The sequence below is a fragment of the Cricetulus griseus genome, chromosome 3 (assembly GCF_003668045.3).
Source record: "Cricetulus griseus strain 17A/GY chromosome 3, alternate assembly CriGri-PICRH-1.0, whole genome shotgun sequence".
Taxonomy (NCBI): domain Eukaryota; kingdom Metazoa; phylum Chordata; class Mammalia; order Rodentia; family Cricetidae; genus Cricetulus; species Cricetulus griseus.
Genome location: NC_048596.1, coordinates 74,077,274 through 74,100,967, shown reverse-complemented (window position 1 = coordinate 74,100,967; position 23,694 = coordinate 74,077,274). Strand labels below are relative to the sequence as shown.

The 23,694-nt window shown below is 44.0% G+C and overlaps 1 protein-coding gene across 5 annotated transcripts in view; it reads left to right on the top strand.

Annotated features, from left to right (window-relative positions):
- The window catches only part of Sgf29 (SAGA complex associated factor 29), a 44,806-nt gene extending 21,186 nt beyond the window's left edge, over window positions 1-23,620 (top strand). For 2 of the 5 annotated variants that reach the window (XM_027404652.2, XM_027404653.2), the window contains 9 exons: window positions 12,634-12,730; window positions 15,159-15,234; window positions 16,158-16,230; window positions 21,472-21,536; window positions 22,333-22,462; window positions 22,530-22,676; window positions 22,865-22,900; window positions 22,984-23,146; window positions 23,411-23,620. In XM_027404652.2, the coding sequence (XP_027260453.1) occupies window positions 12,656-12,730; window positions 15,159-15,234; window positions 16,158-16,230; window positions 21,472-21,536; window positions 22,333-22,462; window positions 22,530-22,676; window positions 22,865-22,900; window positions 22,984-23,146; window positions 23,411-23,527 (882 nt within the window). In that variant the 5' untranslated portion in view covers window positions 12,634-12,655 and the 3' untranslated portion in view covers window positions 23,528-23,620. Of the gene's footprint in view, window position 1; window positions 180-10,763; window positions 10,817-12,633; window positions 12,731-15,158; window positions 15,235-16,157; window positions 16,231-21,471; window positions 21,537-22,332; window positions 22,463-22,529; window positions 22,677-22,864; window positions 22,901-22,983; window positions 23,147-23,410 lie in introns of those variants that run through there. The other 3 variants (XM_035442215.1, XM_027404655.2, XM_027404654.2) reach the window with 3 other exon arrangements.
- Window positions 23,621-23,694: the final 74 nt, after the last annotated feature.

Here is a 23,694-nt window from a genome sequence, read left to right as displayed (position 1 = left end):
GATATTGGGACCTCCACTCCTTCCGTCTTTTCTGTTTCCTGCTGTCATGAGGTGATCAGGCCCATTGTGCCATATGTCCGTCACTATGATATGTTGTGCTGTCACAAACCCAGAGCAACACAGCCAAGTGACCGTGGACTGAAATTCTGAAGTTGAATCAAAATAAACTTTTCCTCCTTGTAAGTTGGTTTATATTGGGTATTTTGTCGTAGTGATGGAAAGCTATGTGTCTTTCAGAAATTTTATTTTCCTATTATTTGGATGGGTTGGTTTTTTTGGGGGGGGTTGTTTTTGGTTTTGGTCTTACTCAGATATCAATCTAAATCCATTCTGATTTCAGATTTTCAGTTGTCCCTAGCATCACTTATTGACAAAACATTTTTCCTCATTGAGATATCATTGTATCTTTGAAAATCAGTCATGGATATAGAGATTGGTTTTATTTTACTTTTATTTATTTTCTGTGCATGGGTATCTTGTTTGCAGGTATATCTGTGCATCACATGTGTGTCTGGTGCCCAAGGAGATCAGAGAAGTAATGGGAACCCCTGGTACTGGTGTTACAGTCAGTTGTGAGCTGCCATGTGGGTGCTGGGATAGAGTCAGTCAGGGTCCCCTGGAAGAACAGCCAGTGCTCTTAACTGCTGAACCATCTCTCCAGCCCCAATATTGATTTATTTGGTCTCTGTGTTCTGTTTCATTAGTCTAGATGTTTATCCCTAGTGCTACCAAGCCATCTCAGTTACCATTTGAGTACCTGCCTTGGTTTGTTTTTGTGGGTTTTGTTTGTTTCTATCAACTTGATTCAAGGTAGAGTCTTCTAAGAAGGAAACTCAATTGAGAAAATACTTCCCTAGTATCGGCCTGTAGGCAAACCTGTAGGGCATTTTCTTAATTAGTAATTAATGTAGGAGGGCCTAGCCCATTGTGGATAATGCCAGGCCTGGGTAGATAGTCCTGGAATGTTTGAGGAAGCAGGCTCAGCAAGCCATGGGAACCAAGCCTGTAAGCATTCCTCCATGGTCTCTGCTTCAGTTCTTGACTCTGGGTTCCTGCATTACATTCCTGGCTGGACTTCCCTTCATCGTTGACTGTAAGCTGAAATAAACCTTTTCTTTTCTGAGCTGTTTTTCGTTTTATTTGTTTGTTTTTTTTGAGACAGAGTTTCTCTGTGTAGCTTTGGAACCTATCCTAGAACTCTCTGTAGACCAGGCCAGACTGGGCTGAAACTCACAGAGATTCTCCTGCCTCTGCCTCCTAAGTGCTGGGATTAAAGGTGTGAGTCACCATTACCGGGCCCCTAAGTTGTTTTTGTTGAGGGTGTTTCTGTCATAGTAATAAAACCGTAACTTATGGTACTGAGGAGGTCACCCCAATCACGATGCAGAGGCAAAAGCTTGATGCAAACAGCACGAGGCTTTATTGTAGTTGTTTAATGAGCTAACCCCATGTTAGCTCGGGCCTTTCATCCATACACCATGGCCGGTGGCTAGAGATCTTGTAGGGCAGCGTAAGGGGAGTGTCTAGGGGTACGCACAGGCTCAGGATTGGTGTGCCTCCAGGCTTGGAGGGTTTGCCCTGTGTTGATTGGTCAACTGGTTGTTATGGCCCATAGGCCCTCCCAGGGTGGTTGCTATGCTCTGCAAGTCATTGCTGTGCACTTGTCCATAAAGCACACCCAGAGCCATAAAGTATAGCACCACAAGCTAACTTCTGATTGGTTCCCTTGCCACGAGGCAGGCATCTGACCTCCTAGTGACCAAGGCAAGGTCAGGCAAGCATGTGCTAGGCTGTTATGGCTGCTGAAATGGGGAGCTGGTCCCTTCAAGAGGACCAGCTGTTCTTCTAGAGGTCCTGAGTTCAATTCCCAGCAACCACATGGTGGCTCACAACCATCTATAGTGGGATCTGATGCCCTCTTCTGGCGTGCAGGTGTACATGCAGATAGAGACTCATACATACATACATACATACATACATACATACATACATACATACATACGAACCCTAACTAAGACAAATTGGTATTAGGAGTGGAGTATTGCTGTGACTGACCTAATTAGGTATATGTTTTCAGGAGGATTGTGGATTTAGGAATTCTGGGCTGGAAAAGCAGTTGGGTGCTTAATGGGCTGTTGTTTGAAGCTTGGGAGATAAGGAGTTCTGCAAAAATGCAGATGATGGAGGCCCGGCTTGTAAAGTTTGAGAGACCCTCAAAGAATTTCAGGACAGTTTGTGTAAGACTCTATGGTGTTTGGCCAGCTGGAGCTAGAAAATCAACTGTGATTAATAAGAGCATGTGACCAAATGGCATGGATATATGTAAGAGGAACTGGGAGAAGGGAAGAGAAGCCCTCTGGGTTAGAGAGGTTTAAGGTAAGGGTGAGATGAGAAGAGCTGAGAGGAGCCACAGGTCCTGAGTGAGCCTGGAGCCCAAGCAGACACTTTGCTATGCTAATAGGCAACATAGTTAGCCATTTGTCCTGAGTTTCTTGGAGAACTAACATGCCAACCTGTTTTGTTGATGAGAAAAGGTAACATAATCTCCTGTAACTGATTCTTAGCTGAAATTGGAGTGTCATATTCAGGGCCCAGAAGAATGGAGTGATGGTCAAGACCCAGAAAGGAGAGAGTATAGGCTGGGGGCATCTGTTTCCATCACTGCCCAGGTTCTGAGGGACCACCTGGGACTAGTGAAGGGCAGGCCACTTTGGAGCAGTCTGGAATACAGGTTCTGAAGGACCACCTGGAGCTGGAGCATTGAAGGCAGTTTGGGAGCAGTTTGTACTCTTCAGCTGATTGAAAACCTTCTGGGAAAGAAGTTAAGTTTAGGGGAAGATTTTTATCTTGGGTGTGCATTTGAAACTTCCAGGCCCATGGGTTCTTGTAGTTGGGGGTGTGGAAGTAGTTCAAGGCAGGTTGGTGGGGGGGGGGCGGGGATAGATACCCCACCCTTAGGAATAGCAGTAGGCAGGGAAGTTTAGGCTGTTGGTTGACAGGAGTTATTATCTGGAGTCAGTTTGACCTGGGACGGATAGATACAAGCCTTATCTCATGAGGTTTACATGAACTTCTTTTTTCCTTTTGTTTGTTTGATTTTCGAAATAGAGTTTCTTTGTGTAGACTTGGTTTCTTGGAACTCTTTTTCAAACTCAAGGAGATCTGCCTGCTTCTGCTTCCCAAGTGGTGGGATTAAAGGTGTGCACCACTACCGATGGTCAAACTTTTTTTTTTATGTTTACAAAAAGAGATACAAATTTTGAAAATATTAGCATTACCACTGTTAGTAATCTGTACTGAAATCCTCATTGTATTTGTAAACAGCTGGAGTAGACCCTTTAAGTCGTAGCAAAAGCTGTGGTTTGGGGTTTAAAACGTGGACACTCTTTACTTTGGCCAGAGGGGAGGGTGTGTAGATTGGACAGAGATGCACAGTAAGAAGCACTTGTCAATTTATACTTAGAAGACAACCAAGGAAATTTAAAATTTTGAGCTTGTGACTTAATAGTCATTGCTTTACCAGGGATAAATTAATAGACTATCAGAACTCCAATGACAAATATTTAAAACTCTGAGCTTTAGAAATCTTATAATAATAGCATAGAGGGAAAGAAATCTGAAACCTTTCTCATTTCTACATACCTTAAATCACTTCCTCAGACCTTTCAAATTTCCATTTACATGCTGTAAGTCACTTTCTTAGACCCTCACAGCTTAAACTTGCACCTCCTCAGACCTTTAAAACTTTCACTTACCTTCTTAAATTCTCACAACTTCAAACCTTTTCTTTCCACCCAATCAAATGCCATGAAACACAGGTGGTTGGTAAAGCAAGTTCCTTTAGATAAAGGAATAGTAACATTGAAACCTGTTTTGTGAGTTTCTTTCTTTAGTGTGAAGCCTGTCTACAAGGTAAACTGCAGGAGACATAGTAGCCCTAGAAAAGGGAGGACTACTTTTTACATATGAAATGAATGTCTTAGTTAGGGTTTCTTTTGCTGTGAAGAGACACCATGATCATGGCAACTCTTATAAAGGAAAACATTATATTGGGGTGGTGGTTTACAGTTTCAGAGGTTTAGTCCATTATCATCATGGTGGGGGAGCATGGTGGCTGGGAATGTAGTGTCGAGCAGGCAGACATGGTGCTTGAGAATTCTATATATTGATCCAGAGGCAACAGGAAGTGAACTGTCTCACTGGGCATGGCTTCAGCATATGTGAGACCTCAAAGCCTGCCTCCTCAGTGACACACTTTCTCCTAATAGTGCCACTCTTTTGGGGGCATTTTCTTTCAAACCACTGCATGGACTAAGCCAGAAACTGCAGCCTTGGGAGGAGGAGCTGTTTTGCTTGCATCTGTTAAACTGATAAAGCCACAGTTAGCCATCAGCATCATCACATCTGAGAAGGGTAGATTAGAGCCAGAAATATAATCCAAATGGCCTCTATATCAGTTGAAATCACAGACTTAACCAGCTACCTGGATGATTAACCTAGAGTCTTGTGGTGATCTTATTGGCTTGTTGAAGGCAGAGGTAGTTGGTGTTTGGCTGTTACACAGGACAGCATCAAATCTTCAGCTGCTGCACAGGACAGCATTAGCCTTCAGCCGCCAGACCCTGAAGATCTTCATTTTTCCTGTGGAGGAGGAACTTGGAAAAACTGACCTACTTTGGTAAGGCAGAGTAGAGCAGTCAACCCAACAGTGTCTAGAGTTTGAGCAGAGCCTGGCAGTGGGTGAGGCATGGGGCAGTTCATTTTCTAGTGTTTAGCATTACCACAATCCAGGTGGAGTCCTCGGTGCCTTGAGGACGACTCCTTTGGAGACCTCAGGGTCACTGCTAGGAGCTGGCATTTCTACCACAGGAAGCTTTTTTAATTAAAACTTTAAATGCCATATTTAGTTGATCTCTGAAGAGTTCAACACATTTCATTAACACATCATATTAACATTTCATATGGCTCACTAGTTTTCTTGTGTTTCTCACGTCATCTCTTAATAACCACTCACACGTTTTCTCAGTTTTCACATGCTGTCTGTTATGGACCTTAGATGTCAACACACCGTCTTGTGCACATCAAATGAAGCAATCTCATTGGTGGAAGTCTGCAGGTTAATCTACAAAAAATTACAGAATTGCACGAACCCATAAAGCATTGCAGTTTTTATTGTATTTTGGTCAATTCTTGGCACTTTTAGAAATGCCCTTGCTCAGAAAAAGGAGGGAAACCAACGGAACTGATTCACTTCCAGAAGTATGTAATGATAATTTATCAGATATTCTTAAATTACTATTAATCTGAGTAGACCTTTATAATCTTAGGAATTTATAAACCTTATTTATTAAGTATACCTTATTCACCAAATATATGTTACTCCACATTTAAAATTTTCTAGAAACCTGGTATTGAACAGTTAGTAAAGACATGAGTAATTAGATATACATCTCTAACTCTTTTCTGTTAACCTGAATATACATTTATAAATTTAGGAATTTATCATCATACAAAAAATCCATCCTGCCGGGTGTTGGTGGTGCATGCCTTTAATCCCAGCACTCGGGAGGCAGAGGCAGACGGATCTCTGTGAGTTCGAGGCCAGCCTGGTCTCCAGAGTGCCAGGATAGGCTCCAAAGTTGCACAGAGAAAACCTGTCTCGAAAAATGCTGAGGTTATAGGCCAAGATGGAGGCAAGCCACATACTTGCTATTTGAAAATATCTGTTTTCCTAAACAAGAGTTGAATCACATATAATATGCTGTATCAGATTAAGATTACCTAAGTATAGATTTTTTTTAACTATCAACGTTTTGTTATAAGTTTTATGGTAACCTTTTTGATATATTTTTGACTATACCCAATGAACTTAGAAATCCTGAGATAGTTTAAAGCATAATATTAAGATTTTTTTTTGAGAATGGATAGCAAAGAAATCATAGATATAAAGATATTTAGGAGTGGAAAGAAGAAAACCCTTAGAGAGAAGAGACTTTTTTTAAACTTTTTTTAAAGATTTATTTATTATGTATACAGTATTCTGCTTGCATGTATCTCTGCAGGTCAGAAGAGGGCACCAGATCTCCTTGTAGATGGTAGTGAGCCACCATGTGGTTGCTGGGAATTGAACTCAGAACCTCTGGAAGAGCAGGCAGTGCTCTTAACGTCTGAGCCATCTCTCCAGCCCGAGAGAAGAGACTTTTGGAAGTATGGAACAGAGAAAATTTAGATATAGTAAGAGAGTTTGGGATCATTTGTGCAATCGCAGAGGTTGTTGCCATAGGAGAGAATTTGAAAATTGAGTGTGCCATCTTTGGCCATTGATTGAGCTGTACTGAGCCATTTTCAGGAAGACAGTGAGGCTTCAATGAATTCTCTGGGTCCAGGGAAGAAGAAGAAAAGGCTCATAAAAGGTCCAGGAGGATGTAAGGAACCTAGAAGCCCAGAGACAATAAGGAAGTGAAACTCCAGGAAGGAACCGAGAGACAGAAGAATGGGGCAGAAGGAATTCCACCAGAGGGAGGAGTCCAGTATTGTAGAGGCCCAGGAGGGAATAAGGAAGAGACAGAGCAGGCAGCTCCAAGAGGAAGGCGAGGAAGGGTCACAGTACAGCAGTGCAGGCCCAGGAGAGAGAGCATAGAGAAGCTTCGGAACTTCCAGGAGGGAGCAGGAAAGGAACTCCTGGGCCTATACATTGCAACCCTGTTCCTTGCAACTTGTGTACAATGAACCATCTTTCTTGCTGTCTCGAGAAAAAAAAAATCAAATGTCTAATATTCCAGTGTCTCTTAACTGTGGGTTCCCATAAAAAATTTTAAAAAAAAAATCCTCTCCGGGCTGGAGAAATGGCTTTGAGGTTAAAAGCATTGACTGCTCTTCTAGAGGACCTGAGTTCAACTTCTAGCAACCACATAGTGGCTCATATCCATCTATAATGAGATCTCTTCTAGTTTGCAGGCAAACATGCAGACAGGACATTCTATACAGAATAAATAAATTTTTAAAATATATACATACGTGTGTGTGTGTGTGTGTGTGTGTGTGTGTGTGTGTGTGTGTGTGTGTGTGTGTGTGTATACACGGATACATATGTTCTTACTAGGCATGGTGGCATTTGCCTTTAATCCCAGCACTCGAGAGGCAAAAGTGGGTGGGTTGTTGAGTTTGAAGCCAACATGGTTTATAAAGTGAGTTCCAGGACAGCCAGAGAAACCTTATCTCAAAAAACAAACAAACAAAAAATGTTTTTTAAAGGACTGTGGGACTGTGGTGATACTTTGTTTATGATCTAGCTTGCCTGAAGATCAGAGTATAAGGCTAGCTGCACTAATTAGCCATAGAGGCCGTGGTAGTATACACTTTTAATCCCAGCACTGGGGAGACAGAGGCAGATGGATCTCTGTTAATTCAATGCCACCCTGAGCTACACAAAATTGATCCAGACTAAAGAAAAACAGAGGTCCCACAAAGGTGATCTCAGCACTTGAGATCCCACGCCTTTAATTCCAGCAATAGGGAGGAATATAAGGCAAGAGGAGACAGGAGCTCAGTGCAGTAAGAGGTTTGGTGGAGACAGTGCAGTCTGAGGACAGGATCACCCTGTCAGTTTGAGCATTGGTAGAGGTGAGAACTCTCTATTGGATGGCTGCTTTGCTTTTCTGATCTTCAGCTTTAACCCTGGGTTAATCTGTCTCTGGGTTTTTATTATTAATACCAACTAGAATTCGTGCTACATGGGCCTTTTAGTTTGTAATGTGTTTTATTTTGAGATGCTGATATTAATATGAGATCATCGTGCGTGAACAAGAAAAGTTAGACTTGAATAGTGATGTGATTTGTGTGTTGGGTTGGTGAGGGGTAAGTTGTACTAGATGGTTTTGTTTTGTTCTTGTTTTTTGTTTGCTTGTTTACCTTTCTATCAACTTATAACAAGCTAGAGTCATCTGAGAAGAGGGAACCACAATTGAGAAAATGCCTCCATAAGATTGGCCTTTAGTGATTATTTGTGATGACCTAGCCCATTGTGGGTGGTGCCTAGGTTGTATAAAGAAGCAGGCTGGCAAGCTTGTAAGCATTATTCATTCATGGCCTCTGTTTCAGTTCTTGAGTTCTGCCCTTTGTCATGGACTGTAAACTGAAATAAAGCCTCTCCTCCTCAGATTGCTTTTGATGAGGGTATTTTATTGCAGCAGTGGAAACCCTTACTAAGGTAGTTCCACCCGACCTCTAATGATTGGTTTTGTACTAGGCTTTGTAATTGTGAAACATTAGTCCTTCAGATTTTCTTAAATTCTCAAAATGATTTTAGTTCCTGTGAATTTTTTTGTTTGAATTTTAGGATGTTTGTCAATTGCTGAGAAGCCAGTTGGATTTTGATTGGGATCACACTGAGTCCTGTAGATCAGCCCAGGAGTGTTGCTGTCTGAACAGAATAGTCTTCTCATCCGTGAAAATGAAATCTAGCATTGCTCTGGTGGCTCATACTTTTAATCCCAGCACTTGGGAGGCAGAGGCAGATGGATCTCTGTGAGTTCGAAGCTAGCTTGGTCTACAGAGCAAGTTCCAGGACAGGCTTCAAAACTACAGAGAAACTCTGTCTCGAAAAATACCAAAAGGGGGGGTTGGGAGGGAAGGAGAAAGGATGGAAGGGAGAAAGAAAATGAAATCTAACAGGGCCCCTCCTGTCCATTTATTTATGAGTGTGTGTAACAGATGTATGAGTGGTGAATGCAACCATTGTGTGGGTGTAGGAGAGGATGATCTTTGGATGTTTATGTTCTCACTTAAGACGAGGTCTCTGTGGCAGTATCAACCAGGTTGTACTGGCCTGTTCTGTGCTGTATGCTCCTTGAGGGTCTCCTGTCCAATCTCTCGCTTCCTGTAGATGTGCTAGGACTACAGGCACTTATACTACTGCCTCCAGCTTTTATTACATTGGCTCTGGGGATCTAAACTCAGGTCAGTATGCAGCAAGCAGTTTTACCCACTGTCTCCCCAGTCCTTACTTAGTTCTTTTGATTTATTATTTGTTTTAGTGGTACAGGGGATCAACCTTGGCCAGGAATGATGGCACACACATGTAAGTAATCTCAGCATTCAGGAGGCAGAGCAGGAAGATCACAAATTCAAGAACATTTTAGACCACAGCATGAGTTCTGGTTGGACCTGGCTATATAACATAACTGTCTCAAAAAAAAGAAAAGAAGAGAAAAGGAGGGGTTTTAGCAATGGCTCAGCAGAAGAGCACTAACTGTTCTTCTAGAGGACCCAGGTTCAATTCCTAGCACCTACATGATGGCTAACAACCATTTGTAACTCCAGTTCAAGGGACCCAGTGCTCTCTTTCTGGCATCTGCCTGAATCGGGCACACGCATGGTGCATAGATACAGATGTAGGAAAACCACCCATATACATAAAATAAGATGTTTTTTAAAGGAACCCAGGACTTTGAGCATGCTAGACAAGCTCTGTACCACTGATGTAAATCTAGCCCTGAATAGCCTATTTGTTTTATAATTACAGAGTGGCATTCAAGTAATAGACTATTTCATGTAAATTGTATTGTAATTGAAGATTCAAGAATAACTGTCTCCCAGGGCAGTGGTGGTGTGCACCTTTAATCCCAGCAATTGGGAGGCAGAGGCAGGTGGATTTCTGTGAGTTTGAGACCAGCCTGGTCTACAAGAGTTAGTTCCAGCACAGCCTCCAAAGCCACAGAGAAACCCGGTCTCGAACCCCCTCCCCCCCAAAAAAAAGAAAAAACAAAATAAAGCAAAAAAGAAACTGCCCCCATATAAAGCTAATTAATTGTGATTTATACCAAGAAGAACTTGCTTCAAGGTCCATGCCAGTTCACAATCTTACCGGGAAAGATTAAAGACTCTTGAAAATACCACTAGGATGTGTTATCTAAAGGCATATTTGGTAGCCAACACACATGCTAACTTCCAAAAAGGGACTCTACACAACCTTACACCCTAATTTTAATTTTGTGGGAATTTTAATTGTTGATGTTTTGAGACAGGGTCTCATACCTAGCCTTACACTCTTGATCTTCTTGCACTTGCCTCCCAAGTACTGCAGGGATGTGCCATGCCACCACAACCTGCTTTGTAGTTTTGTTTTCTTTGAGAATGACTTGTGTCTGGAAATATTAAAAGTATGATAGACAAAGAAAACCATCCAGTTTAACTTTATCTTTGTATTCCTTTGTGTCATCCTCTTTTTCCTGTGAAAAAGCCTTGAGAGTTTTGAAATTTTTAAATATTTATTTATTTTATGTGTATGAGTATTTTTCCTGTATGTAAGACCAAATACAACCTGGTGCCCTCAGAGGTCAGAAGAGGGCATCAGATCCCCTGCAACTGGCGTTAGAGATGATTGAGTCATCATGTAAATGATGGGAACTGAACCCAGGTCTTCTACAAGAGCAGCCAGTGCTCATCTCTCCAGCACCCACCCACACACACACACACACACACACACACACACACACACACACACACTTTTTTTTGCATAAGGTTTTCCTATTTATAGCCCAGTAGGCAGCAATATGCCTCTGTTATTCTTTGAGCTCAGCATCTTGTCTTTCAAAAGGCTGCTTGTCACCTCTCTGTTTCTTTGTAACAATACAAATGCCTAGGAAGATATTCTTTGTATTTTATACAGACTCAGAATGGGGTTCCTCTGGTACCACCAGATCATTTCTCATGGTAAACCTTGTCTTTTGTCTTTATCCCACATGGTCTTCTACCTCTCTGAGCCCTTCTTAGAAATGCTGAGACATGACTGGAGCTTCTAGTTATATTCCAGTAGGTGAGTTTATACAAAAAATGGGCATGAAGACACTTGCTCCTTGCCTCCTTAGGATCTCCATTGGGCATCCTTTTGTTCATCAGGATTTTTTCACATTAAAGCCATCTTCTCCGTTTTCCCTTTGTCCCAGTGCTAGGGATTGAACCTAGGGCCTGTGTACACGAAGCGAACACTCTGCCACTGAGCTACTCTGTCAGACCCTGCTCCATTGAGCCCACTAGGTTACCTGAAACAGGGTGCTAGGACTGAGAATTGGCAGATAAAAGAAACAGAGACAGAAACAATAGAGTCAGAAAGGCTGCCGGCTCAATACCCAACAGCCCCAAGTTTAATTTAGAACCTGCTTATATACAGACTAGAGGCAAAAAGCAGAACAAAGCATAGTCAGTTAAGCAGCCCCCTTTCCTGTCCTTGAATCATGTGGAGCCGGCAGGCTTGCTGTCTATCACATGAGTCCTGCTAGCTGCAAGCAGCTTCTTTATATATCTGTGTGTGCCTTCAGCTGACATCAGAAGCTTGTTAGTTAGATAATATGCTCTTTTCCATGGGCTTAATCTGAACATTCTCATAGCTCTCAAGAAGACTGGAGCGAGCAAGCTTAAACTCTTAATTCTTATAAGTCAGAATATAAGATGGACACTGAGTCAAATGTGGGTCACAACGCTACATCCCCAGTATTTGTTGTTCCCTTCTTTGAAATAAATTTTTATGTAGCTTAGTCTGATCTGGAACATGGAATTTTCCCCTGTGCCTCCTGAGAAGTTAGACTTTCAGGTATCTACCACCATGGCTGGCACCAGAATAACCCTTCTAAGAGGAGGGTATTGTACAAAATTCCAGCAACCCTTCCCCCCAGTAAACCTCTATTTTAGATATGTCTATCTTCAACTAGTCATAACTTTCTTTTTACCTTTTTTGGTCATCTTTTATTTTTCTAACTACTTTTTGTTATGCAAAATATTTTGTTTTTACTATATTTACCTTACCTTGCAAATATATATATATATATATATATATATATATATATATACATATATATATATATTTGGTGATTTCTTTTTCCTCCCTAGTAAGGAAATAATGTCTCTTTGACTTGGAAATCATCTTGATATAAAGTCACTGGGCGTGGGTGGCGCATGCCGTTAGTCCCAGCACTCAGGAGGCAGAGGCAGGCGGATCTCTGTGAGTTTGAGACCAGCTCAGTCTACAAGAGCTAGTTGCAGGACAGCCTCCAAAGCCACAGAGAAACCCTGTCTCGAAAAAGAAAATGTTTTTTTTTAAAAAAAAATCATCTTGATATAGAGTCTTATTTAAAGTAGAGTGTAGTGGTGCTTGACCATCATTCTGACCACGCTGAAGGCGAAGGCAAAAGCTTTCAAGTTTAAGGCCAACAGTCACTTGCTATATCATTCCAGTCTCTGCCTCTGTGGTTATCTTCCCTTTGTCTCTTTTGTTTGTTTGTTTGTTTGTTTGTTTGTTTGTTTTCGAGACAAAGTTTCTCTATGTAGCTTTGGAGCCTGTCCTGGAACTCACTCTGGAGACCAGGCTGGCCTTGAACTCACAGAGATCCCCCTACCCTTGCCTTCTGAGTGCTGGGATTAAAGGCATGTGTGACCAATGCCCTGCATGTTTGTCTCTTAAAGGATACTTAGCACAACAGGTTAAGGTTGTGTCTTACTTTTGACTTACATCTGCAATGACCATGTTTCCAAATATATCATTCAGATGCACCAAGGGTTAGGATTTCACATGTCAGAAATACAGCTCAACCCACAGCAGACAATGACAGCTTTCCTTCCGTTCTTCCCTCTCACCAGATGTCCTTCACAGACCCGTCCCATGGCCCTCGTGTCTGCTGATTCCCGAATTGCAGAGCTTCTCACAGAGCTGCATCAGCTGATCAAGCAAACCCAGGTAAGCTTGAAGTGGAGCATGGGCTGTGGCGGTAAGCTGTATGGAGGTGGGGTTATTTTTGTTCAGAGATACCTTCATGAGCTGAGGTATTGTAAAGATAGGAGGAGGGAGTCTTGTATCTGACTGCCATTCCTGTTGGGTTTTCTGTCAAGTATGAGATTTCAGGGTTCTTTTTGTTTAACAGCTGTACGAAAGGCATCTCAAATACAACACAAGGTTCTTAATGAAAGTGTATAATTTAGTGATTTTTAGGAATTTAGTTGTACAACTGTCACCATGATCAGTTTTAGACCCATACCCATTAGCCATCACTCTTCTTCCATCCCCAAACTCCAGGTTAACACAGATATTCTTACTAGGCAAGACACTCAAAAGATTTAACTTCCAGCTTGGTGTTGGGAGGCAGAGGCAGGTGGATTTCTGTGAGTTCGAGGCCAGCCTGGTCTCCAGAGCAAGTGCCAGGACTGGCTCCAAAGCTACAGAGAGAAACCCTGTCTCGAAAAAACAAAAACAAAAACAAGAACAAAAACAAACAAACAAAAGATTTAACTTCCAGGATCTACTCAAAGGATAAAGCACTTTGAAATGTGTGGGGTTTAGATAACCCAGCCTGCTGAGTTAACCCTGTTAATCCCCTGCTGCCCAGATTACTACCCTGGCCTGTGGCTGCCTATTTCTGGGCTGCAGCTCAGTTGAAAACAAACCCAGTCACCTTGCCTCAGTCCTTGGCACTACATACTAAAGTCTACCACCTTCCCTTGAGACAGACGCAGGTGGTGTTTAGAATAATTCTTATTGGTATTGACATTGCTTCAGGATGTAGCTTAGGTTTCTCTGTTACTGGTCCAGGTGTAGTCATGATGCATCACTGTATTACAGGTACCCTGGAGGTCCACAAGAGTACCATAAGTGTACCTATGGGCTATAGCATTGAGGGTGGAAGGCCTTTGTCTTTTGCCTTCTCTGGCCTCTGTCTGTTCAAAATAGCTCTGCTCTGTTGGGTCAGTGTTTAAGGCCTTTCTTTCCCCATGATGGATGGTTTTAGCATTTTTGCTGGTCCTGCCTGACTCTAGAGGCCCTCACTATTTCTAGATTGACTTCCATTGGCCTTTTTCCTGTAAGAGAACTCACGTTGATCTTCTTATTCTAATTAACAAATACTTTCCCTCTGAATGCAGCTCCTCATTCATCATGAATTTGTCTTGTCCCACAAGGCATAGGCATCACCAAAGCCCTCTCTGTCTGTGGGTCAGTGTTTACTCTGCCACTCATGTTGCAGATGTATACTGATAGCATAGGAATAGTAAAGTGTCAAACCAGAACAAGTACAGTGCCTCATTCTAGGACTAAAAGGTGATAGTCACATGTATGTTTATTTGTCCTGCATGTAGTACCAAGGAATTGAATCTGCCAGGTGATGCCTCTACTTTTTTTTCCAGACTAATTTTATTTTATGATTATGGGTGAGTGCCTACATGTATGTTTGTTCACTACATGCATACTTGGTGCCTCTAGAGGCCAGAAGGGGTTGTCAGACCCCCTGAAGCTCTAGTTATAGACAGTTGTGAGCTGCCACATGGGTGCTAGGACTAGAACCTGGGTCCGCTGGAATAGCAGCCAATGGTCTAAATCTCATTTCCTCCTATATATTAAAATAGCTTTTCTTTCATTCACAAATAAAGCATGATATGTGTTTGTGCCTGTAGCATGCCGTGTGGCATGTTGAGCATGCCATTGCTCTGTTTTGTCCATTATTACCGTTCCAAGCATTTGCTCATTGAAGTGTGTGTGTGTGTGTGTGTGTGTTGTTTTGCTTTTTTGAGGCAGGGTCTCTCTATGTAGCTCTGGTTGACCTGGAACTTGCTATGTAAACCAGGGTGGCCAAGAACTCTTAGAGACCTATCTGCCTCCTGAGTGTTGGTATTAAAGGTGTGTGCCACCACGTCTGGCTTATTGATATTTATAGTCAGTTACACACTGGTGGTTCTGCTGGACCACATGGTCTAGTGAACCAGTAGGGAGCAATTCCCAGGAATTCCTCTCTGGGACATACTAGTTGGTATACCCTGAAAAATAATTGTAAAATACTAGCGAATATTTGCTTAATGAAAGATCCCAGTGGGTTACATATATGCTTCATTCCAACTGTGTGACAAACTCCAGAAAGGAGAAACTAGAGAAAGTAAAAGTAAAATGATGTCATTGGCAGAGCCTTGGGATAGTTGGGATGGATGCAAGAGTTAGAGGAGCAGGGAGGATGTCTGGGGAGGTAGGACTCTTGTGTATGATACTGTAATGATAGGTATGTAACCGAAGCGTCTGTCAAAACCCACAGGACAGAATTACACAGAGGAGGTCTTCATGTAAACAGGGAGCTTTTGTTAGGGTAAATGGTCTACTTCATGGTCTCTTGACCTTATCTTTCTAGGAAGAACGCTCGAGGAGTGAGCACAACTTGGTGAACATCCAGAAAACCCACGAGCGAATGCAGACTGAGAACAAGAGTGAGTACCTGAGGGCAGAAGAGAAAGGAAGTGGGAATGGCTGAGGCCAGGAGCATGGCCTTACTGTGTCTTCAAAGGGAGTTTTGCTTGTATCTGCATATCCCAAAGTTGCTCTTTAGGGTCATTGTTCCTTTGTCTGAATGACTTAAAGTGACAGGACTAAAGACAGTTGGCCTTGCACTAAAGGACCTCAGAGTCTCTCAGCTCGGACTGGAAAGGCAGCCTTGAAGCAGGAAAACTCACCCTTACCTTAGAGCTCATAGGCATGGGGCTTTTCGGGAGCAGAGTTCCCCCATGGCCTCTGCATATGCCCCAAGGCAGGTCACCCCCTGTGCCTGGGGCTTTCTAACTCAGAATAGCTTTGGACAGTACTTGCTTCTCCTTGGTAATGATGTGGACAGGAGGCAGGTTAGAAAGCAATTTTTAAGAATGGTGGTGGCGTCTTTACCATATGGAAATGTGGCCCTGTTGAACAGGGAACACTTTTTTTTTTAATGTATGTTGGGATATGTGTATGCACATGTGTATGTGTGCAAAGGCCAACCTCATGTTTTGTTTCTCACCATTCATTCGCTGGATAACCCTGACTGTCCTAGAACTCTGTGTGGGCCAGGCTGGCTTTCAGTTTATAGATATCCACCTGCCTCTGCAAGTGCCGAGATTAAAGCAAATGCTACACATCTGGGATGCCTGGCTTTTTTTTTTTTTTACTTAGGTTCTGGTGATAGAGCTTGGTTCCTGGTACTTTCAAGGCAAGTATTTTACAGACAGAATCATCTTACTAACTTCCTGGGAGCATGTTTGAAGTGATAAAGCTCAGACCTTGACCTCTGAGCCTCTTCAAGCTGATTCTGATGTCCTGGAATCAGGGTTGCATGCTGCCACCTCCTCTTGCTCATGTCTCCTCATGCTTGTGTTTATAGTTTCTCCTTATTACCGGACAAAGTTGCGTGGCCTCTACACAACCGCCAAGGCTGATGCGGAGGCTGAGTGCAAGTGAGTAATGCCCACAGGGCTGTTGCTGCTCTGTTCCCTGACGTCTGGTGCTGGACCACATATTCCCGAGGCCACAGCCCCAGCTGCCTTCTGTCTGTGAAGAGGGTCCTCCTACTCTGCCTCTCCCATTGCTTGAACCTTCCCAAGCTCTTCCTTCTTTATCCATTCCTCTCCTGTATCTTATTGCCTTGTAGATGACAGTAAAGCAGTGTTGTGTCCCTGCATACCATTTCCTAGTCACATGACCTGGTAGTCAATTCACTTGAAACCCCGTTGCTTTGTCATTAAAATCAGGGTAATAACTCCCTGCTGGATTGTGAGCATACAGTGGGATTATGTGGAGAGAATGACAGATTCTATCAACTGTTCTGACCCTCCCCTGCCATGGGAATATGCCGACTATTGCAGCCTGTAATGGTAACAAGGACCACTACCTGGCACTACCTGGTACCATTCCAAGTACTTTCTTAATTTTTTTATTTTTGAAACAGAGTCCCATAATGTAGCTCTTATTGTTCTGGAATTCACTATGTAGACCAGGCTGGCCTCCAACTCACAGAGATTGTCCTGCCTTTGCCTCCCTAGACATGTTCCACTATACCTGGCCCAAATACTTTGTGTTTATTTACTTCACTTGATCCTCAAAGCATTCCTTTGATGTAGTTTTTAGTATTGTCCCCATTTACTGTTAAGGAAACTGACTCATAGAGGGATAATAAAATCTGCCAAAACTCATACAACTAGTAAACAGGGGAAGTCTGGTTTCTCAGGCAGAAGTCCACAGTTAGTGCTCTGCTAGATGCTGAACAGGGTCTTTCTACAGCTCTACTTTTTTTTTTTTTTTTGAGACAGGGTTTTTCTGTGGCTTTGGAGGCTGTCCTGGAACTGGCTTTGTAGACCAGGCTGCCTCAAACTCACAGTGATCCCCCTGCCTCTGCCTTCCAAGTGCTGGGACTAAAGGCGTGCGCCACCACCGCCTGGCAGCTCTACTTATTTTAAATGAACACATGTCACGGGGTCTGACAGAAGTTACAATTAGTGTGTCATTATGTGTAGCCAATTCTCTTCACTTTTTAATGCAAGTTATAAGCAGAAAATTAATCTTAAGCCTTCCTAATAAATCTTGGTCTGCTGTTTTTAATAATGGCTGCTTGTTGAGGGTCCCTAAGGATGGAAGCTGTGGGATACGGACAAGAGTAGCCTAAATGGTACTCACAAGGACCCTGATTACCACAGCCCTCACTCCAGAGGCCTTGGGAGCCAATGAAGCCTTAAAGTTGCAATAAAAAAGAGTTGGAAGAGGATCAAAGCCAGTTGGAGATCACCCCACAGTGGAGATGGAGATGAGTGGAACATAGTAGAAAGCAAAACCCAGTTCAAGAACAGCAGTGTTTGAGATCTATGTAGGGAACTAGTTGGCAGAAGGGAGGTTCAAGATGGCAGAGTTTCTAGTTGGATGAAGGGGTCTGGCATGGCTCCCCATGTGAGGCTGGGGCACAGAACAGAAGAATAGGCTCTACTCCTGGGGAAGAAACAAAATGAATTCTTAGGAATGCCTAAGCCCTTCCCACTCACCTGGGCTAGAGTAGCTTGCATAAGTCAGTGCTGCATGTGTTTGGTTTTCTGGGTTTTATGTTGTTTTTGGTTTTTTTTTTTTTTTCTTTTTTTCTTTTGTAGTACAGAGGATGGGACCCAGTGCCTTGTGTATAGTAGGCAAGCTCCGTACCACTGAGTTATGCCCCCAGATCTTCATTTGAAAGTAAACAGTAAACTGCCCTTTCTGTCCTAACTGCTGGCAGGGTGAAGACTCTTGTATGGAATGCCTCTGGCATGTCTTACCCAGCATTCAACACTTAGAAGCCTGTTTGGTAAACATAGGCCTGCATTGAAATCCTTTTGCTAATTCAAATTTTTGTTACCCTATAAACACCAACCAGACCTTCCCAACCCAGCAGTTAAGAGAGAGAAAGCAAGCAAGCGAGATGAAGCTACTCCATCTAGGTCAGACAAACCCAACCCACTGGGTCTTACTGAATTCATCTGGGTGATAAGTAATAAACACCATAGTGTTTGTAAATTAGGATATCAGTTCAGAGAGCTTATTCATATTTCGTCATGAAAGAGGCCCTCCCTGTTCTAGTTCAGATCTCCATTGGTGTCCAGTCTTCTTTGATCTGATCAGTTTTCAATCTCTCTTAGCCATTATAGGTTAGTTATTCTGTAGCATGTCCCTCCCATGGGTGTATTTAGTGCTTCCTGGCTTCTAGATTCCAGTTTGACACTTCAGGCCTTGGTAACACAGAAGTAGCCTTCTATTAGAAGGCCAGATACTATGTGTCATTACTTGATGTGGGATCTCCCAGGTTTCTGTTTTCTGCGTATAATGAGCAAGTGTCTTGTGGGGAGATGCTTTGTGACTGTTTGAATGTCCCATTTCATGTCACCAATTAGTTTGAGTATCACTTTGTTTTGTTTTGTTTTCCTGAAGCGCATGGGGCTGAGTTCTTGGTGATTTTTCCAGCTGAGTTCTTGATGGTTTTTGTTGTTGCTGTTTCTTTTGATGTCATGTAAACTGCAACTTTGAATGTAGGACATAAAACTACGTCCTCTAAATAGGCCCAACAGCAATATCAGCCTTTCCACACTATCTTTGGCCTCCTGACTGTCATTCCTTGTCTGCTTTCTGGGTGCCTCACTGTCTTGAGTCTTAGCACTCCCTTGCTAAGGGTTTGCTGTGGAAACAGAATAAAATGACCCACAGTGGCACTGTTCCTGCTGATTAAGGTTGAAGCTTTTCTGGGAGACTTGCAGAACCTGTGTAGTGATATCCACTGCTGGCCTGCCTGCCAGCCTGAAACCCCTCTGTAAATTTGACTTTTGGAGGTTCTGGCTGCAGGACTTCACAGGACTGGGGAAGTCTTACAGGGGATACTCTGAGCTTGCCTGGTCTCTCTAGGCCCCTGGGGTTCTGCTTCTCCCTTTGCTACCTGTAACAGCCCCGGAGCTTCCCTGTTATTTACTTCTTACTGTAGTAAAAACTCCCAGAGGAAAGCAGCTTAAGGGAAGAGCGGTTTATTTTGGCTCCATGCTTTGAGAAGGTTGTCTGTTATGAAAGGGAAGGCATAGCAGCAGCAGCAGCAGCAGCAGCAGCACAAGGCTGCTGTTTACATTGCATTGTACTGAGGAAGTGGAGAGCTCAGGTCAGAACACATAAGACCTGCCTCTCACCAGCCCTTCCTTTAGCAAGGCCCCACCTCCTAAAAGATCCACAACTCTGCAAAAAGCTCCACCAACTAAGGACCACCTGCTCAAGCACATGAATCTATTAGAGACGTGCCAGGCATACTCAGATCTGAACTTCCATTCCTGTCATCTCAGGATGGGGTCAGAGCTTTGGCAGGGTTTCTACAGGACAGGGCAAAGCAGTACCAGTGACCTCTCAGTGCACCTACTTTCTCAAGGGGTTGTCCTGCCACTTGCTACCATATTGCCATTTATGCTTTTACAGCTGAAAAACCGGGCTGAGGATGTCACTTAGAGCAGTTGCCTAGCTTTCAGGTGACCCTTGGTTCCATCCTGAGCACTGAAAAATCATTGGTTAGTTAATATTCTGAGATCTGTCATCAATGAATCCCACTATGAATGTCATAGCAATGACACAAACTTAGATGCATTGACACTCACTGTAGCCTCTTAAACAATAAAAACACTCCTTGAACATGAAATTCATAATGTAGCTACAATGTATTTTGTCAAAAGTATAATTTAGTAAGTTTTGTGGGGTTTTTGGCTTGTTTTTTTTTTGGGGGGGGGGTGTTTCAAGACAGGGTTTCTCTATGGCTTTGAAGGCTATCCTGGAACTAGCTCTTATAAACCAGGCTGGTCTCCAACTCACAGAGATCCGCCTGCCTCTGCCTCCCGAGTGCTGGGACTAAAGGTGTGTGACACCACTGCCCAGCTTGTTGTTTTGGTTTTTTTGTTGTTGTTGTTTTGTTTTGAGACAGAGTTTCTCTGTGTAGACTTGACTGTCCTGGAACTTGCTCTGTAAACCAATCTGGCCTCAAACTCAGAGATAAACCTGCCTCTGCCCTCCAAGTGCTGTTATTGAAGGCATGCACCACCACTACCCAGCTAAATTTTATTAATTAATTTATTTATGTATTTATGCATTTTATGTATATGTGTGCTCTATCTGTTTATATGCCTGCATGCCAGGAGAGGGCATCAGATCCCATTCTAGGTGGTTGTAAGCCACCATGTGGGTGCTGGGAACTGAACTCAGGACCCTAAGAAGAGTAGCCAGTTCTCTTAACTGCTGAGCCATCTGTCCAGCCTTAGTAAACTTCTAAATCAGTGGCATGGTCATTACTATAATCAAGTGTGATTGAGTGTATATGATTGTATATGCCCTGCATATATGTGACTGTCAGTGCAGAGAATATGATATGTTTCACTGTGACATTAAGCTGGCAGTGGTGCCATGAGGCAGTAAAATCCTGTGGGGCCACTGTCATAGGATTGTGGCATAGAAAGACCTGTTAACTGAGATATCAGGGGTAGTGCCTATTTCTATTTAGGGGCTATAGTTTCATTTATTTTTTTCATTGTTTTTATTACTATCTTGTGTATACATGTGGTATATATATGTTTATGAAGTATGTACCTATATTTGTGTAGGTCCTCAGGCATGTGAGTGTGCATGCCCATGGGTGAGAATGCATGTATAAGGCAGTGGTTGATACTGGATGTCTTCCTTGATTATTGTCCACCTTAGTTTTTGAGACGGAGTTTCTCACTGAACCTGGAACTGATTGATTTGGCTAGGCTGTTTGGCCAGTGAACTCCAAAGACCCAGCTGTCTCCACAGTAATGCAGTGCTGGGATTGCAGGCACACACCACCATGTCTGGCTCTCAGATGGGTTTTGGGAATCTAACTCAGATGCTCAGGCTTGCACAACAGGCACTTAATTCACTGGGCCATCTCTATAGCCTCTCCTTCTTTGTTTGAAGCAAGGTCTCACTCTAGCCCAGGCAAACCCGGAGCTCTTTGTGTAGCTAAGATGGCATCAAACTCACTCCAGGACTACTACAGCCTCCTACACGGTAGGATGACAGGTGTCAGCCACCACACGCAACAGGATCTGTAGTTTTCAGCATAGACTTGGTCTGGGGAGTCCAGATCGCCAAGAAGCATACGCTGAGTGCCTCACCCAGCACTCTTTTCTCCCTTCTTTGCCTAGCATCCTCCGAAAAGCATTGGATAAGATAGCTGAGATCAAGTCTCTGCTGGAAGAGAGGCGGATAGGTGAGTGGGAGAAAATGCAGGGTATTTCTTGACCAGGCCAGGTGGGGGCTGGGGGGAAGCAGTCATAGCCTTGGCAGGGGAATATGGGACATAGGTTGGTGGGGTCACCCAACAGAGCTGTCTGAAACAGACTCAGAGGCAGAGAGTTTGCTTAGTTCTTGCCTAGACCCAGGAAATTTTGTCCCACCACTCACACTGCCCTGCTCACTCTAGCCAGGGCTGGTCATCTCTCTCCTTCCTACCGCTGCTCCCTCTGTGGCATGCTTTGGTGGCCACATGTAAGCTGGCTTAGCCCCCTACCTTGTAGGTTCCTCAGGTGCCATTGCCTTGGCTTCCTGACTTCTGTCTTGTCCCAGATGCAACTCTTTACCCCATATCACCATCATGGTACCATTTTTGTTTTTAGTTGAAGAGTGTGATGAGCCATGGCTGATGAGACCAAGGATCCACACTAGATAATTTGTGCAACTTTTGTTGAAATTACATACACTAGTAGAAAGAAGATACATTCCAGGAATTTTCATTGACCCAGCACATTTATATATCCAGCATCCTGGTCAGGAGACATAATATAACCTATATCCTGGAAACCCTCCTTTTTAGTTCCACTCCACGATGGTGGCCACTGTCCTGACATCTCACCCACTTGAGTTAGGCTGTCAGTTCCTGACCTTAAGAAGGGGTGTGGATGGTTTTGGGATCCTGGTATAAAGTGCTCCAACTCAGAGCAGTTGCTGGGGTGTGACTGGGTCAGACACCATCCACTTGGCCTCAGGGGTTCACTTGCTTCCCACAGCGGCCAAGATCGCAGGTCTCTACAATGACTCGGAGCCCCCACGGAAGACCATGCGCAGAGGCGTGCTGATGACACTGCTGCAGCAGTCAGCCATGACCCTGCCCCTCTGGATCGGGAAGCCTGGTGACAAGTGAGGGCAGGAACTAGCCAGAGAGGGCTGGTGACAGGGAGCCAGACTAACGGGCTTTCTCTCACAGGCCCCCACCCCTCTGTGGAGCCATTCCAGCCTCAGGGGACTATGTGGCCAAACCTGGAGACAAGGTGGCTGCTAGAGTGAAGGCTGTGGATGGGGATGAGCAGTGGATCCTAGCTGAAGTAGTCAGTTACAGCCATGCTACCAACAAGTGAGTGTGTGCCTGACCTTGCATTCTCACCACTCCAGCTTCTGCAGCATGGGAGGAAAACTCCCCCCAAAGGGTGCTGGGTGGTGCTCTCTCGAGCTTCTCCATCCCCTTTTCACCCTCTCTCAGCCTTACTCTTGGATGCAAACCGCTCTTTGTCCCAGAACTGTTTCCCTTTTGTTTGCCCACAGGTATGAGGTAGATGACATTGATGAAGAAGGCAAAGAGTGAGTGTCCCGGTGGGGAGCAGTGGAGAGTCACCAAGCTTCTGGGAGAAGCCTCCTGGTCACGGCCTGTATTGTTCCCCCAGGAGACACACCCTGAGTCGGCGGCGCATCATCCCACTGCCCCAGTGGAAAGCTAACCCTGAGACAGACCCTGAGGCCTTGTTTCAGAAGGAGCAGCTGGTGCTGGCCCTATATCCCCAGACCACCTGCTTCTACCGTGCCCTGATCCACACACCCCCACAGCGGGTAAGGAGCCACATGAAAGGCCTTTGATGACACCAGAACCTTAAGGGTTGGTCCCCATCATTCTTCAGCTTGCCTGCTTGCTGCCTTCTTGTTGTCCTTCATCTCCTAAACATAGGCTTTCCCAGTAGCACCAGACCCCTTGACTTGAGAGCAGAGAAGAAAGTAGGAGAGGCAGGCAGGGAGATGCATCTGGGGCTCTGGGCAAGGAGGGGCTGCCCTGGCCTAGAAGCATCTTGACCAGCCCTTCCTGTGTGTGCTCTACAGCCTCAGGATGACTACTCAGTCCTGTTTGAAGACACTTCCTATGCAGACGGCTACTCCCCTCCTCTCAATGTGGCCCAGAGGTACGTGGTGGCTTGTAAGGAGCCCAAGAAAAAGTGAAGCTGGCTGGCTGGCTTGAGTCTGCCACTGCCGACCTCATGGGAGAAGGCAACAAACGAGTTCCTGTAATAAAATAAATACTCTTCCCTCTCACCATGTCTCCTGGGCCTCACTACTTCAGACCTCCCTGCCCTCCTCCATCAGGCACATGGGATTGGTGGCCGCAG